Here is a 15,232-nt window from a genome sequence, read left to right on the forward strand (position 1 = left end):
ACTACCACTCTGACATTGATATCTGCTAGACAGCATTACCCATGTTTTCCCCTTATCTTTCACAAGTCCCAAAGCCCAGTGACGAATCCCTCGCCAAGTCGTTTAGCTGACCTCGGCAAGTAATCATGTAGGACTGCATACTCCTACTGACCCAATCTTGGAGAGGACACTCATCATGAACATACTCTTCCAAATTATCATGGACGAAAAATAGATTCTCTACGTTCGATCACATCTACACATTCTTTTCAAACATGGCATCTTTAGAAAAAAACAGACATCTCTACGAGAACAGTCCAGTCTCGCATTAGCTCCTAATTCATGCGTTTCTCGTTACTCGGGTTCCAGTCATGGCCATGCTCCCTCATGAAAAAAAAGACACACAAAGATGAAAGAAAGAAACCAGTGCGCCACAGTGTGAGAGACTAGGTATCGTGCGTGTGGTGTAAGATCTGTGAGGATGCATTCTTTTCAAAGAGCAAACGACACCCGATTGACGACTGTACAAATATCCCGGGATTCCCCAAAAGACGCCTCCCATCATCACCCGACTTTTCCTCCAAGAGAAGAAAAAAAGAAAGTACGTTCTGTGTTCCTCGGGATGAGCTGAGCTGGCGACTCTTGCGAGAGGGAATTGATTGACCGGAAGGGCGAGGCGAGGCTCACGAGGAAGCACCAATTGAGAGAGATTGAGAAAGAGGGAACGCGGAAAAGAGGTTGCTTTAACAGAAAACGTCAAGACTGAGACGCGACTTGTTTGGTTCAAGGATCATCTTCGATTGGTTGACCGATAACTTTGCAAATTACAACCGAAACCTCGAATAATCAAAGTCGAGAAAAGAGCCATGTGAGAGTATGTGGCAGAGAGCTGGAGGGAGAAGGCGGGTTTTGTTCAAAGGAGACTTCTCGTCAGTCTTTCTACTGGTGGCCAGCCTTTCGGAGCGTGTTGGCGAGCCACTCGAGACCCTCGTAGAGACCATCACCGGAGGTAGCACAGGTGGACTGGATGTACTGTTGGGGGTGAGGGTTGATTAGCATGTGACTTGTTATGGCGAGATTTTGCCCAGCCTCTCGAGACCGGGCAGTTGACATCGGGAGATGACCGTCTTGTACTTACCCAGGCGCGTTGTCGCAGGCTGTGGAGGCCAAGCTTGTCTGTGATCTCGGCGGCGTTCATGGCATTCTATCGTAGGCATCACGTCAGTTCAAAGTTACCGCGGTTACATGGATGGATGAGGGGGAGAAAATGGAGAGACGGGGTCAAGGTGGGGTCGTGACGTACGGGAAGATCCTGCTTGTTGGCAAAGACAAGGAGAATGGCATCTCGGAGCTCGTCCTCGTTGAGCATGCGCTGAAGCTCCTCTCGGGCCTCGACGATACGGTCGCGATCGTTGGAGTCAACGACGAAGATGATGCCCTGAGTGTTCTGGAAGTAGTGCCTCCACAGAGGTCGGATCTTGTCCTGACCACCGACATCCCACACGGTGAACTGGATGTTCTTGTACTCTACGGTCTCGACGTTGAAGCCTAGAGTGGAAAAAGACAACGTGTCAGCGTTCTAGCGCGATCGCAGCGGGCGGGCGGGGGCAGAGCATACCGATGGTGGGAATGGTGGTGACGATTTCACCGAGCTTGAGCTTGTACAGGATGGTGGTTTTACCGGCAGCATCAAGACCGACCATCAGAATTCGCATCTCCTTCTTCCCCCACAGTCGGTCGAACAGCTTCGAAAAGGCGAGACCCATGTTTGCGGTTTGAGGCTTGGACGCCTGTATGAATTGCTATAGAGTAGAGGGATCTGAGAGGAGAGGCGCAAGGTCAGCGGGGTCGGAAGACGGTGTGTTGAGAGAAGAGGACGTGGCGAGGGGCAAAGGGGGCAAGGCTAGATAAATGGAAGAGGCAAGACAAGACAGGCTGAGACAGAAGTGGGAGGGATGGCAGACAAGGGAGGAGGAGGCTGGTGATTGATTGATTTGATTGTTGGAGTTGATGATGCAGGAGGAGGCGAGGCGGGACAGGTTTGCTTTATGGGCGAGTGTTGCGAAAGGACACCTAAGATGATGATGGTCGAGGCAACGATCATGGTGCTCGCCATCAGCATCTCCCGACTGTCATCCTAGATTCCCTTGGGCCATCAGGCAAATCTCGTTCCAGGCTGCCGTATTCGCCGGCTGATGCCAGGTGTACTGCGCTGTGCTGTGCAGGTGCTCATGCTCAAGTGGCCACGGAACAGCTGAGAGCCAGGCGGGCGGGATTGAACGGCGACGACGGCGAACACGGAGCGGCAGCGTTACAGAGAGAAGAGCCCAACCATGAGGCCATCGCCAGCGGGGGGTAAAACGGGAAAGCTCGAGACGGCAGCGAGGGCAGGATACGGCCTCAGCCTGATGGAAAATGACTCTGAACTGAACTTACTGGATCGTGGGGCGGTCCGTTTGGGTGGTGGTGCAGGAAAAAAAAACCGACGGCGACGATGGGGTGCGGCGGCTGTCGTGTGGTTTGGGGACTTGTCGGTGTAAGAAGTCGAGCAAGCAAGGACAGAACGGAACAGAGGGGAAGATAGATCCGTTGATCGAATGGCTGGGCTGTGGCTCTTTTGGGCTTTTTTTGCGGCCTTGGGCTGCTGCTGGGGCTGGGGCCACTGGGGGGGCCACTGGGGACCGTGCTAGCGGAGGGCAGGTTACTGGCTCGCCGGGGGCAGGGAATTCTGGAGCCTGGCGAGCAGCAGGTACTAGCCTAGGTGCCCTGGCCGTAAGCTACTCACAGAGTCACAGTGGATTCCAAGGACCGTTCAGGGGGAGAGGGGAGCTGAGACAGACTGGAGGGGTACGACAGACATGTGTGTGCACCGCCACATTCAGGACTTTTGCTCTGATACGAGGAGAAGAAAGAATGAGCAGAGAGAGACAAGACTGAATAGAAGCAAACAGATACAGTGATACTATTTTCAATTCACCATAATATCACATCTCGTCTAATATCCTACCATGCTCGACTCAATGCCACACTCCAGATGCCGCGCAATCGTGACCCGCCCCTGGCTTATCAGTCCCGCCATCTCATCCCTTTCTGAGGTGTTCGTTCACAAGGACAGATAATCGACAAGCACAATCCCGCCCTCGCCTCCCAAGCCACACACACAGAGAGTCAAAGGTCCACACGAGCCCACTTTCCCCCTTTTAGGCTTGGACCACCTCGGGATTGGCTTTGCTGTTTTTAGAGGACAGCAAAGTTGTTTAATCGTGGCTGAGAAGGGGGAGAAGAGTGCACTAGCCACAATCGAGGCTGGCCGCTGCGGAAAGGTGTCAATTCGCGACTCCATGTGTTGTAGCTCCAACAAGGGGAAACTTGATAGATGACATTGACAGTGTAATCGCCCGGATCAAGATCCTCCCGCAGGCAACCACGACACTCCCTTGACCTTCTCACCGACGACCCTTCACTCCTTCGGGCTTTTTCACGAAAAAACACAGGCATCATGCACTTCTTCACAGCCGCGAGGGCCCTCCTCGCCGCCACCATCTTCCAGGCCGCTACCGCTCACAACATCGTCCTTCCCGCCCACGGCCGAGAGTGCTTCCACGAGACCCTCCACAAGGATGACACCATGACCGTCACCTTCCAGGTCGGCGATCGCGAGTTTGGCAGCGCAGGCAACCTCGACATTGACTTTTGGGTACGTGTCCACATGGGAGACACATAAAAGAACAAGTGATCTGACTGGGGATGAATAGATCAACAACCCTGCTGGCCAGTACGAGGCCAACGAGAAGAGTGTCTCCAACGGCGACTACTCCTTCACTGCCAAGCACGACGGCAAGTACGTATACTGCTTCGGCAACGAGAACTGGGGCGCCAACACCAAGGAGGTGTCGTTCAACGTCCACGGCATCGTCTACGTGAGCGAGTCTGATCTCCCCGCCGACCCCCTCGACCGCGAAGGTTAGTAGCCCTACAAAACAGGATACTCTGGACCCCTAGCTCACACAATCTTCAGTCCGCAAGCTCTCCGACCTCCTTGCCCAGGTCAAGGACGAGCAGCAGTACATCATCATCCGCGAGCGCACCCACCGAAACACGGCCGAGAGCACCAACAGCCGAGTCAAGTGGTGGAACATGTTTGTCATTGGCGTCGTCATTGGCGAGTCCCTGTTCCAGGTCTGGTGGCTGCGACGCTTCTTCGAGGTCAAGCGCGTGGTATAGACGGGGAGTTGAGAACGCATTGATTTAATACCCGCGATTTGCGAGGACCGTACCGGCGCAAAAACTGGGAGACGAAAGAGCCTTGGGAAACTGGATGGGATGCTACACAAACGAGCGGTCGGGAATATGCTCTATGTGATAATAAGTGTATAAAATTTATGTCTGAAGACGGCGGCTTTTAATCATTCCTCGCAAGCTGAACGAATCACCAAGAGTTATGCTATGATTCAATGTGTAACCGTCAAGTTTAACCAGTCTAATCCCATATATATATGATACGTATACACTGCACCATCTGAAAGATTCCAAGGCATCATCCAGGTCATTCATTATCATTCCGTCTCATTCCTCAATGGCAAGACATGAACCCGTAGACAAGACGACCAGGCAAGCAAACTTAACGCCATGCCCAACTCCGAACAAATGTCAAGAGTAAAACAAATACAAAAACAGAAAAACAACTCTATGCTCCGGGGTCAGACTGGCCTTCTTGGCCATCAGTGCCGGGCTTGGGGGCTTCAACGGGCAGCTCAACTTCCTTGACAGGATGCAGCAGCATGGGTGGAAGACACATTCTTCCCTCGCCACCACGCATGTTGCCCACGCCCTTGCCCTTCTTACTCTTATCCTCAGTCGCCTCAAACTCCTCACCACCATCATTGTTCACCCGGAGTCCCAGCCATCGGCGATACAGGTTGGGCGCAAAACCTGAGTTGTAGAACCACGAGAGTCCATGCATGTTGTGCTCCCTGTCTCCAAAGATGCTCGTCCGCGAACCACCACTGGAGCCATCGCGGCCGTTGTTGTAGACCTGAGCCATGTACGCCGTTGGCCAGGACCGGTCGACAAAGACAGGGTGAGGCGCCGAGACAGCCTTGTAGCCATGGTGGAGAGCCACGGTGGCAGGCCACATCTCTGGGAAGGCAAACTGCTTCTTAAAGGCTGTCATCTTGTGCATGGTCGTCAGAAGTCTGCGAGACATGCGCGAAGTTGTGATGATGTTGGCGCGGCGAGGTGGCAGGCCTTCAGTGCGGTTGAAGCCCGTGATGTCTTCCCTGAGACCCCAAGAAGTGCCCTCAGGGTTGAAGATAGGGTTGAGTGCGATGTAATCAGCCTCCTCGCCGACACCCCATTGGTAGTGGTCCTTCTCGTAGGATGTGGGTGCGACTGGATCGTTGCCTGGCTCAAACCAGTCATTGTCATCGTTGGAACGCAGAGGGCCCCAGACGGTGCGATCACCCTTGGTGTCGGCATCAGGAGACTTGCCATCTAGATCGAGGCCAGGAACCTTCTTCCATACATTGTCAGCACCGACAACTCCCATCTGGCTCTGAACGCGAGCCATCTGCGAAAAGTCCTCCCAGCTACCGTGAACGCTGGGGAAGTAGAAGCGAGAGTTACGCTCCCAAAGACCCTTGCGAGGCTGGTCTCTGGCCCAGTTCTCGAGCTTGCTAAAGAGGTCGTAGTAGTGGCCAGTGTAGCGCACGTCCATCTCCCACTGCCAGAAGTAGTCGTACTCGGGGTGCATATAGGCAAAGTACTGCATTGCCATTGAGAGGCCGCGGTAGACGCCGTGGACGGGCAGATCAGGACCGCGAGAAAAGTGATCGTAGATGCCCTGGTAGAGAGCCAGCATCTGAGTCTCTGACCAGAGGGTCACCAGGCCCCTGAATTCCTCGGGGATGGTCTCCTCGATACGCTCTCGGTAGGTGTCCTGGTCAGCCCAGACAGGGTGAGCAGCCTCGTTCTTGATCTGAACAAGCAAGTGGATGTCATAACGGCCGCCAGATGTCACGGCCAGCTCGGTGATGAGGGATCGAATGTTGGCGATGTCATCTTCACGCCAGTGGTACTCGTCCCAGCAGCGTACAACGACAGCAGTGCGTGCCTTCTTAACTTGAGGTGCCTTAGGCTGCTCGGTGCTGGCAGAGTTGGACTTCTCAGTCTTGGTCTCGTGGGTTTCTTCGGTCTTGGACTCTTGAGCCTTTGGCTCTGCAGCCTTGGATACCACAGGTACGGGTTCAGCAGCCTTGGACTCGGCAACCTTAGACTCGGCAGCTTTAGACTCGGTGGCCTTGGACTCGGCAGGCGCGGACTGCGTGGATTTGGAGTCTTGAGACTTGGCCTCCTCAGTCTTGGGCTTCTCGCTCTTAGAGACGGTGGGTTCAGGGGTAGCAGCCTCCTTTCCTGGGTTGGTCTTTTCCACCTCCACGCCGCGGCGCTCAAGAGAAGCAGATGGTGCTGGTGCCTTGGGTTCGTGGATGAAGAAGCCGTGAGGGGTAAGAGTCTTGGGAGGAAGGGCCTTGAAACGGGCCTGGTTGGCCTTGAAGCAGCGACGCTGGACCTCGGCCCAGTCAACCTGTCGGTAGTCGACCTTGGGGGTCTTGTCCCAAACAGCATCTGAGCCCTCCTTCTGGCCATGTTCTCCAACACTCAGTCCACCGTTCCTCGAGGAATATCCAAAGCCGTAGGGTCCGTAGCGGCCATAACGGTCGAAGCAGATGTTCTCGGGCAGATCCAGCACTTCGTAAGATCCAACAGCGTGCTCGGGGAATCCTTGAGGGCGGCCGTTGTAGTACCGAAGCTGGGGAACTCGGACCGTGCGGTCAGCGTCAAGGAAGCATTCTTGAATATCCGTCTCTTCGCTTCGTCCAGGATATCCGTTCCAGCCGTGGCTCTCGGGGAGCTCTCGCTTGGCCTTGGACTCCTCCTCAGGCTTCTTTTCGTCCTTGGTCTCTTCCTTGGGCTTGCCTTCGGCTTCTTCCTCGATTTCCTTGGTGGCTGCCTTATCGGTCTCGTCGCTATCCTTGTTGCCCTTGACCTCGTTCTGCTTGTTCCACTCGTTGCCCTCGCCCAACATTGAGGGCTCGTCCTTAACGTGGGGCCACTCGGGCTTGATCTCCTCCATCGTAACCATATTCTTCAGTCCTCCATAGTATCTCTCCAGAAATGGGAACTTCTCCCAGGCGGGAGGAGGCGGCGGCCGACTCTTTACCTGGCCATTCGCGACCTTCCAGTTCTCCACCTGGCTGGCTCGCACCAGGGTCACGATCAGGACAATGATGAAGCCTATTACGAAACACAACAGGTACCGTGTGACCTTTGTGGGTAGTCGGTATGGGTACACTCGGGCGATCTTCCGGCCTAGAGGGAGCGGCTTCTTCTTGTGCTTGGGCAGCATCAAAAGTCCGCTCGAGGCAGACCCAGATGTATTTCTTGAGGAACCCGGCGAGCTGCCGGGGGAGTAAGGCTCATCATCATCTTCGTCGTCGGTAGAGTAGTCGTCGTCCGAGTATCGTTCCTTAGTCGGAGAGCTGACCTTCTTGTAGAGCGGCAGCTTCGGCTCGCGAGGCCGCAGAAGGTTTGATAAACCCATGCTGGGAGCTGGTTCTATAATGTCCTATATCTGGTCAGCTATTGTTGGTGGAATGCGATGTCTCGGGGCTGACCAGCAAGTGAAGCTCCCTTTGCCCAATTTGGGCAGATTCTTAGATTCCAGCGACGTCTATGGTCAGGTTCAAATCGCTGGAGTGGACGTGTTCACGTATAAACAGGCGTGTTAAAGAGTCGTCAAAAGATTCGTCAAGGCTATACAGAAGGAGAAATCATAAGAGGAACAGAGGTAAAAAGGAGGCCTTTCCAACTCTAGCCGAGACAGAGTTCTTTGCTGCATCACCCATACCCATGCATGCGTCGTCATTCGCTATTTTGTTTTGTTAGGGACAATGCGGTTGCGGGGCAACAGGCGAGCTCGGCCTCGACTTCGGCCGGCCATTGTTCCATGGTCTCCGGTAATTAGCATGCATCCGCAACCAGCTCACCGAGAGTCCTTGCATGGACTTGTATAACTCCAGTTGGTCGGTTGAGGGGAGTGCTTGGGTAGGGTTGCATGTGCATTTGGGTTTGAATATGGTTTCGGTTATCCTGAGTTGAGGTGAAGATATTTCCTCCTCACGTGCTACCCATACCTGCCTACCTACCTACCTATTATTGTGCTACAGGCTTGAGTGATACAGCTTCTTCACCTACAGGCAGTCCAGCTTAAACGACCGAGCATTTGTTACTGATCGACAATTTCTGTTTGAATAAAGGAGATACTGAGCGCCCTTAGCTATGCTGACCACCCAGTTCACCATGTGTCCAGGGTAGCACTCACCTCGTCTTACACCGCGGTCTTCTATCTCCTCCCGTCCCGCTTCCATCAAGCTAGACCGTCTTATGACCCAACGCAGCGTCGTCATCCCTCGAAGTCCGCTCATTGGAAGCTCAGTTAACCTCAACCCAACGTCATGGCTCAACGCCAATCAACCCCGCGCGGGGGGAAACAAAGCGCCCAGGCTTGAAACGAGACACCCGACGGCGGCACTGCAGGTGCAGCTTCCGTTGGCTGCTGGCCTCAAGTGCTGATCTTCGCGTAGAGCAAAGCTTGTGCGGCTGATGTGATGGCGCACAAGAGGCCCAATTGCACTTCTTTCGGGCTGTCGGCGTCGGGGCTTGCTCTGCTTGGTGTGGTTGGATCCTGCTGGGCATCAGATGACGATCCCCTCCTCCTCTGGTTCCTGCACACAGCTCCAAGTTTCCCGCCTCTTGTGAGAATTTAGGAAAGCCGCTGGAATATTAAAGCCTGCCTTTTCGCCTGGTTCTCTCTGTCGAAGGCGTTTGAATGTCCCAAGTCTTTAAGTCTAGGCTTCTCCCATTGGCTTCACGTCACACTCACACGGGCGTCGCCCACAAGAATATTCATCGTGGCATTGTGGCCGACGACCTACTGCCTAAACATACCCTACAATACGACACAATAATCAATTCCTACTGCTACTGCCATGTCCATCGCCATTACATCGGCCGAGACCCTCACCTCGCCTCCTCCTGATCTCCAGGGCGAAGTTGAGGTTGAGGCGCTCAATATCTCATGCGTCCTCCGCCAACAGCCCATCTCTGTGACCCTCGACGGCCCTACCATATTCTTATCCGCTCTTGCGCTCCTCCTTGTCGTCCATTTCCTCGAACCCTATCACGCTGAGCTCCTCATCGGTATCGTTCCTCTAGTCTTGCTCATTCAGAATGATTACCAGAACTTCCTAAACCTGGGCCCTGGCGGTACGCCTTCGACCTTTGCCGGTTACATCCGTATAACATGGTTCCGCCTATGGTCTCTCAATGACCCCTTTGTCCCACCAGTACCGGACCCAACTCGGCTCCCAACATCTGGAATTCTCAATCGATATCACCTCCCGTACCGCGCAGGACCACGCCCCATCGTCGCAGGCATCGCGCCCCAGAGGCAGATCGACCAACACGGGTCCCAAGGGTGCTACCGCGCCGTCCGCAGGTCCATGGAGAAACTGGCGAGCCGTATCCCCAAGAAATTCGGCACCGAGAGATCGTGCCTTGAGAAGCATGGCTTAGCCCTCTTTGCGAGACACCCGCTTCAGACAAACTGCCAGGGCGAGATCGTCCATGTTCACGATTCGGATCACTCAATGCACATGTGCCTTCACCCCGATGATATAAAAGAGGTGCTAGACAAGGGCTGGGGCCAGAGGCACCCCCTCGCGTGGAGGAGTCGCTTCCTCAAGAGCCCAGTGTCGCCCGATTTTGTCATGATATATGCACCACGAGGTGAGAGTTGTAGATTGAGCATGTCAGTCAGTAACCGGCTAATATAGCTTCCCAACTAGATGATGAAGAATTGCAAGTAATCTGCAATGTTATCGAGGCTGCCATCTGGTATACAGTCGCCGAGGACATCGAAATAACCACACCTCTGAAATCTACCTGACCCTACCCAGATTGTAAGAGTCAAGGAAAAAAAAAACGAATGAAAGCATATCATGCAGCTGGAACGGTCTACTTTGTCCCTATCTCTCCTGGGTTCTGGGTATCTTACACTCCAATCAAGACTCCTACTTCAACATGGACGCGCCTCTAGTCAGAGTCTTCAACGCTCTGATCCTGCTGTGACCTTTTGAACTTTTCCTTTCCTGATGCCAGAAAAGCCTCCACTGTCCGCCCGTCAAAACTCCTCCCATGCATGAGTTTGATGCATGCCAGCGCTGAGTCTGCATCCTTAAACTTGACCGAGACGATGCCTTCGGGCTCTTGGTCAAAGAGTACCACGTTCGTCACTGTGCCCAGCTTGGAGCATTCTTCTCTGATGTCCTCCTTGATCTCCAAAAGTGCTGCTGGATCCTCCTCGAGCTCCTCCAGCGTGAACATGTGCCGTAGGATCACCAGTTTATCCCATTTCGTCGCCGCCTCAGGTTGCCCCGCATACGGGATATCGTCGTCCCAGTCGGCCAGCTTTGCGTCCAGTTTCTGCGTCTTCTTGATGATCTTTTGCCTGTCACGGTTGTTCTTCTGAGGCTTTTGCTCCGCAGCTCCGTTGCTCTTATCCCCAGAGGCAGCGTCATCTTGGTCATACTTGACCTTCTTGTAGCTTGAGTCCGCAGCCTGGACCCGTATCCTGCCCTCACGCGTGCCGCTTGGGTTGATTCTGAAGTCAGTGTCGTCGAGAAGCATGATGGCCATCTCAACACTCTGGGGCTTGAAGAAGACGATCAAGGCGTCACCCTTAAAGTTGCCATCCGGGTCGGTATAGAGCTTGATGCGTGGCGCACCGCTGTCGATTTCCTCGGCTATGACGCCCCCCTTCCGGGAGAAGAGCTCGTGTACTTCTTGAACTGTTGTGTCGGCAGGGAGACCGGTGACATAGACTGCAGTATTTTGTCTGGGCTGTGGGGGCGCCTTCTGCTTCTTGTTTGGTCGTGTAGGCTTGGGGGTCCCTGTAGTCTAATACCTAAAGGTCAGCTTGCTGAGGTCTTGATCGAGAGGTGACTCCTAGAGTGTCGGGGAATGGTGTTGCGATCGAAGGAAGTAGAGGCTTACCTCTGAACTTGGGCCCGACCCATTCTTGCGCTTCCTTGATCCCTCATCTTGGGATACTTGCGATGTGTGTCCCCCATGGAGTTCATGTGTATCAAAATGTTCGGGCTCCAATGGCTCGTCGTCCGTCAGGATCCATCGCTTCTGATCAGCGTCGAATTCGTATTCGTTGCCATCATCGTGAACCGCGATGAACTTGTTGTCGAGCTTGGAGAACGATATGCGGTCATCGCCATCGAATTCGCGAGGGTCTGTAGGGAATACGGCCTCCATTTTGACAATGCGCCGAGTGTAAAGGGCGTGGAATATGGAGTTGAAACGAGGCGCGCTGAGAAATTGAGGCGAGTGTTGATGAGCTAAAGCAGGTACGACGGCGCGGGTACGTCAGTGAACGTGGGGCCGCTTCATGTCCACTGCCCAGGGCATGCATAAGTTGGAATGGCCCACCTCAGCTGGAAAGCGAGTTATGAACCGACTTACAAGATAGAATACGATGCTCTCTAATAGACATTTTACAGTATATGTGCAAAGAACTGAGATTTGATGCTATTTCATTGTCTAGCGTTGAAGAGCACCATAAGTCATGATTGCGCCGCTAGCTCGGTCAACACCGGACGTTGTCTATATGCTTTTCCATCAACATCAAGTCGTGAAGCATAGCTGGGTGTTTTCACCCTGTACAAGAATGTTCCTCATATCTCTTTACTTCTTCTCCTCCTCGACTGTCTTCTTGACACCCTCAACAAAGGCCTCGACAGCCTGGCCTCCGCCCATTGGCATTCCACTTCCACGCAGATATCCGCCATCCTGGACCTTCACTCCAAGAGCATCTGCGATGCTTGGCAGTCCTCCATCTCGAATAGCCATGGTCAGACTTGCCAGAGCTTGGTTAAACTGTGGACTTCGAAGAACCTTCTTCAGTAGGCTGCGCTTATCGTCCAGCAAGAGGGAAGCCTTGGCCGCCTCAACAGCAGCCGCTGAAGGGTCCGACTTTCCATCAACTTCCGATGAGCCGCTTGCGAGGACGATGACGGTAGGTGGGAGAAAACTGATCAGGGTATCGGCAAACTCCTCGGTGGCTGAGTCGATCATGGGCACTGTGATCGAGGTCGGCAGTAGGTGGTTGAGGTATGGGTACGCCTTATCACCCCCACGTTGTTGCTGTCCTCCAGCAAGTCCGGACTGGCCTCGAAGAGACTCCAGAAAGTTCCTCACGGCGGCAGCAGCATCAGGGGCTGACGAGGAGGCCCTGAAACGACGTCAGCGCTGTCACGGTTCGGGCCAACACCTCAGATCCAGCGCGTGGACACTAGTTCCCAATTCTTCTCGTCACCGCCAGGAAATCTAGTTTTACACTGTTTGACCCGCTGTCCCAGACCAGTGATATACAAATCAAGACCCATATCGCGCGCGCCGTCCTGTTTGACCAAGCAAAGGGAATCACCTACGCTCTCGCACCATCAGCTCCTCCTTCTCGCGAGCCCTCGCCCTCCTCCCGGACATCTCCTCCGGTGGCATCGGGGCCGGCGCCACCGCTGCCGCTTCCACGGTGGTCATGAGGGTCACGGTGGCCCTCGACGTCCTCCATGGTCTCGTCTCCGTCATCGGGTCGGTCGTCGGTATTGCGGACAGCCGCAAGCTCACGAGTCACATCGACCTCATCGCCCTGCAGCAAACGGTGAACAATGTCACCAATCTTGCGATCCCGGGGGCTGAAGTAGCTGGGGTCGCCGTTTCGGCTCTGGGGTTTCGACTGCAGCCAGAAGAGGTATCGCTGAGAGGAAGAAGAGAACTTGAGAGCGAATATGCGGCCATCGGTCTTGGATGTAGGCTGAGGGGTTGTAGTGTACTCGTAGGGAACGAAGCTACCGTCGGTAGGCACCATAATTAGATCAAGCTCGGGCTGGTCCAGTGGCTCGCTCCGCTTCCGCCAACAGAAGTGCACGAGATCTATATCGACTATCAGTCATATCACAAGAGTAAACGACACATCATGCGCTAACCATCCTCGGAGTATAGATAGATATAACCTGGCTCGGATTGCGGCTTCACCTTGAAAGGCTTGGTCGAGGTCTACAGTTGAGGCAAGTCAGCGCGTGCCACAAGTCACATTCAACGATGGCATAGGACATACATCGACCTCGCACTGGCCGGCCTTGAATGTGATGATCGGCGCGATTGGCATGGTTGATGACTTTGCGATTTAGAGAGGGGTGAGTTGGGGAGATGTTGAATGAGAAGAAGTAGAGAGGTGAAAATGTGAAGCTTGAAATCGCGGGAGCCTCTTGGTTGGCAAGGCTGCAGGAGCTCTTACGTCGTCGAGCTCAGCTTAGGCCACCCCTGCCAGCCTGTGGCGCAGAGGGGCTGCCACACCGGCCCGACATTTGTCCATTCACCGCCGCCACGTGCCGCCACGTTCCCCTCAGCAACTGATGCCTCGCCCCTGCCCCATTACAAGCAATTTGGTTTGGGTGAAAAATCTCATAAACCCCACCTTGGACATCGACCAGACAACCCATTTTCTTCCTCGCAATCTCCCCCAGCTCTACAAATACCCGACCTCTTTCTTCTTCCTTTCCAAACTCTTCATCCTTCTGCAAAATGGGCTTTACCGATCTCCTCACCGATGCTGGAGCTACCGGTATGTCTCTATCTGGCTTCATTAGCGCCCAGCTTTCTCGCTCCTCAGTCACTGACAGCTGATCAGTGCTCAACACCTGGTTGAGCACCCGCTCCTACATTGTCGGGTACGTATGCCTTCAGATTCCGCTCCCTCCCCCAAATCACCTCTTTCCTCTCGATTCGACACCTCTATGATGAGACAAATTGGTCCGTGTTTCGGAGGCGGACTCAAGACCCGCCGATTGACGAAGCAACAAGCACTTGTGCATCTCTGAGTCGTTTTTTACACACCTGATATTTCTGCCTAAAGTCAGGGTGAGTCAATGTACTGACATTGCCAATAGCCAGAGCGCCTCTCAGGCTGATGTCGCCGTCTTCAAGGCTCTCTCCTCTGCCCCTGACGCCGAGAAGTACCCCCACGCTGCCCGATGGTACAAGCACATCGCCAGCTACGAGAGCGAGTTCGCCACCCTCCCCGGTGATGCCGCTGCTCCCTACAGCACCTACGGCCCTGAGACCGCCGAGGTGACCATCAACCCCGCTGCTGCCCCTGAGAAGGCTGAGGGTGGTGATGACGAGGATGTCGACCTGTTCGGCAGCGACGAGGAGGAGGATGAGGAGGCTGCCCGCGTCCGCGAGGAGCGCCTTGCCGAGTACAAGAAGAAGAAGGACGCCAAGCCCAAGACCATCGCCAAGTCCGTCGTCACCCTTGACGTCAAGCCTTGGGGTAAGAATTTTCTTGTCCGGTGTTGTGAAAATTTTGCTAACAATTTTCAGATGATGAGACCGACATGAAGGCTCTCGAGGCCGGTGTCCGTGCCATTGAGAAGGATGGTCTTACTTGGGGTGCCTCTAAGCTTGTCCCCGTTGGTTTCGGTGTCAGCAAGCTCCAGATCAACCTCGTTGTCGAGGACGAGAAGGTCTCTATTGGCGACCTTGAGGAGGAGATCCAGGAGCTCGAGGACTACGTCCAGTCCACCGACGTTGCTGCCATGCAGAAGCTGTAAAAAGTCGTCTGTAGCTGAGTCGACATGAATGTGATGAGCACGACGGCGGGGATTTATGATGGACGGTATTTGATGAGCCACATGAAGGGGGAAGTAGTCATGAATCCTACCCCTCGTACCGACCAGAGACGATGAAATAAAATAAAAAAAACCATTGATCGTCAATGACACCTGTCCCAAGCATCTAGGTGAATCCTGAAATCGTACCATTCTAACATCAAGGTTCTCAAAGCCAGCCCCGCCAGATCTTCACAAGAAATGAAGCTGGAGGAGGGGTAGCTTTTGCAAGTATCAGATTATATCGCTGTAGACCGTATTTTGGCGGGGTAGTCGAATCCACGGACGCGCGACGAATGGAACCCACCAGGCGCGGTCACCTGCATTACGCGACGCCAAATCTTTGCTGCATCATGACTAGAATGCCATCCCTCGAGATATAGACAAAGCCCATCCCTTGTCCGAATTTCCCTTTGGTGAACCGTCAAGCAGGCTCTACGTACGTACTCTGTTTGTGT

The 15,232-nt window shown here is 54.0% G+C and overlaps 7 protein-coding genes across 7 annotated transcripts; 3 read left to right on the plus strand and 4 right to left on the minus strand.

Annotated features, from left to right (window-relative positions):
* Positions 1-243: 243 nt before the first annotated feature.
* On the minus strand, positions 244-2,495 carry NECHADRAFT_102366 (uncharacterized protein). The gene is made up of 5 exons (XM_003054185.1): positions 2,416-2,495; positions 1,598-1,798; positions 1,283-1,527; positions 1,118-1,183; positions 244-1,011 (listed from the first exon to the last, which is right to left on the minus strand). The coding sequence occupies exons 2-5, from the start codon at positions 1,743-1,745 to the stop codon at positions 919-921; spliced, it is 552 nt and encodes a 183-aa protein (XP_003054231.1). The 5' UTR covers positions 1,746-1,798; positions 2,416-2,495; the 3' UTR covers positions 244-918.
* Positions 2,496-3,348: 853 nt separating this feature from the next.
* Positions 3,349-4,262, plus strand: NECHADRAFT_73370 (uncharacterized protein). The gene is made up of 3 exons (XM_003053468.1): positions 3,349-3,676; positions 3,735-3,942; positions 3,998-4,262. The coding sequence occupies exons 1-3, from the start codon at positions 3,479-3,481 to the stop codon at positions 4,201-4,203; spliced, it is 612 nt and encodes a 203-aa protein (XP_003053514.1). The 5' UTR covers positions 3,349-3,478; the 3' UTR covers positions 4,204-4,262.
* Positions 4,263-4,666: 404 nt separating this feature from the next.
* NECHADRAFT_90051 (uncharacterized protein) lies at positions 4,667-7,579 on the minus strand (the record flags this gene model as incomplete). Its single annotated transcript, XM_003054186.1, has 1 exon — positions 4,667-7,579. The coding sequence occupies one exon, from the start codon at positions 7,577-7,579 to the stop codon at positions 4,667-4,669; it is 2,913 nt and encodes a 970-aa protein (XP_003054232.1).
* Positions 7,580-9,026: 1,447 nt separating this feature from the next.
* Positions 9,027-9,985, plus strand: NECHADRAFT_74743 (uncharacterized protein; the record flags this gene model as incomplete). Its single annotated transcript, XM_003053469.1, has 2 exons — positions 9,027-9,825; positions 9,873-9,985. 2 exons carry the CDS (start codon positions 9,027-9,029, stop codon positions 9,983-9,985), a joined length of 912 nt encoding a protein of 303 aa, XP_003053515.1.
* Positions 9,986-10,131: 146 nt separating this feature from the next.
* NECHADRAFT_74744 (uncharacterized protein) lies at positions 10,132-11,361 on the minus strand (the record flags this gene model as incomplete). Its single annotated transcript, XM_003054187.1, has 2 exons — positions 10,132-10,995; positions 11,092-11,361. 2 exons carry the CDS (start codon positions 11,359-11,361, stop codon positions 10,132-10,134), a joined length of 1,134 nt encoding a protein of 377 aa, XP_003054233.1.
* Positions 11,362-11,591: 230 nt separating this feature from the next.
* NECHADRAFT_98777 (uncharacterized protein) lies at positions 11,592-13,273 on the minus strand (the record flags this gene model as incomplete). Its single annotated transcript, XM_003054188.1, has 4 exons — positions 11,592-12,337; positions 12,537-13,038; positions 13,092-13,161; positions 13,223-13,273. 4 exons carry the CDS (start codon positions 13,271-13,273, stop codon positions 11,791-11,793), a joined length of 1,170 nt encoding a protein of 389 aa, XP_003054234.1. The 3' UTR covers positions 11,592-11,790.
* A 388-nt stretch (positions 13,274-13,661) lies between these two features.
* On the plus strand, positions 13,662-14,860 carry NECHADRAFT_102367 (uncharacterized protein). The gene is made up of 4 exons (XM_003053470.1): positions 13,662-13,729; positions 13,796-13,835; positions 14,055-14,437; positions 14,488-14,860. Exons 1-4 carry the CDS (start codon positions 13,690-13,692, stop codon positions 14,715-14,717), a joined length of 693 nt encoding a protein of 230 aa, XP_003053516.1. The 5' UTR covers positions 13,662-13,689; the 3' UTR covers positions 14,718-14,860.
* The last annotated feature ends 372 nt before the right edge of the window (positions 14,861-15,232 follow it).

Source organism: Fusarium vanettenii (assembly GCF_000151355.1).
Source record: "Fusarium vanettenii 77-13-4 chromosome 1 genomic scaffold NECHAsca_1_chr1_3_0, whole genome shotgun sequence".
Lineage (NCBI taxonomy): Eukaryota > Fungi > Ascomycota > Sordariomycetes > Hypocreales > Nectriaceae > Fusarium > Fusarium vanettenii.

Bases quoted from the DNA above. Each gene is read 5' to 3' on its own strand.
- NECHADRAFT_102366 (XM_003054185.1), bottom strand. From the start codon at position 1,745: ATGGGTCTCGCCTTTTCGAAGCTGTTCGACCGACTGTGGGGGAAGAAG. The intron at 1,528-1,597 runs GTATGCTCTGCC...TTTCCACTCTAG, and splicing joins CACCACCATTCCCACCATCG to GCTTCAACGTCGAGACCGTA. The intron at 1,012-1,117 runs GTAAGTACAAGA...CACCCCCAACAG, and splicing joins GCCTGCGACAACGCGCCTGG to TACATCCAGTCCACCTGTGC.
- NECHADRAFT_73370 (XM_003053468.1), top strand. From the start codon at position 3,479: ATGCACTTCTTCACAGCCGCGAGGGCCCTCCTCGCCGCCACCATCTTC. The intron at 3,677-3,734 runs GTACGTGTCCAC...GGGGATGAATAG, and splicing joins ACCTCGACATTGACTTTTGG to ATCAACAACCCTGCTGGCCA. The intron at 3,943-3,997 runs GTTAGTAGCCCT...CACAATCTTCAG, and splicing joins CGACCCCCTCGACCGCGAAG to TCCGCAAGCTCTCCGACCTC.
- NECHADRAFT_102367 (XM_003053470.1), top strand. From the start codon at position 13,690: ATGGGCTTTACCGATCTCCTCACCGATGCTGGAGCTACCG. The intron at 13,836-14,054 runs GTACGTATGCCT...CATTGCCAATAG, and splicing joins ACCCGCTCCTACATTGTCGG to CCAGAGCGCCTCTCAGGCTG. The intron at 14,438-14,487 runs GTAAGAATTTTC...AACAATTTTCAG, and splicing joins CCTTGACGTCAAGCCTTGGG to ATGATGAGACCGACATGAAG.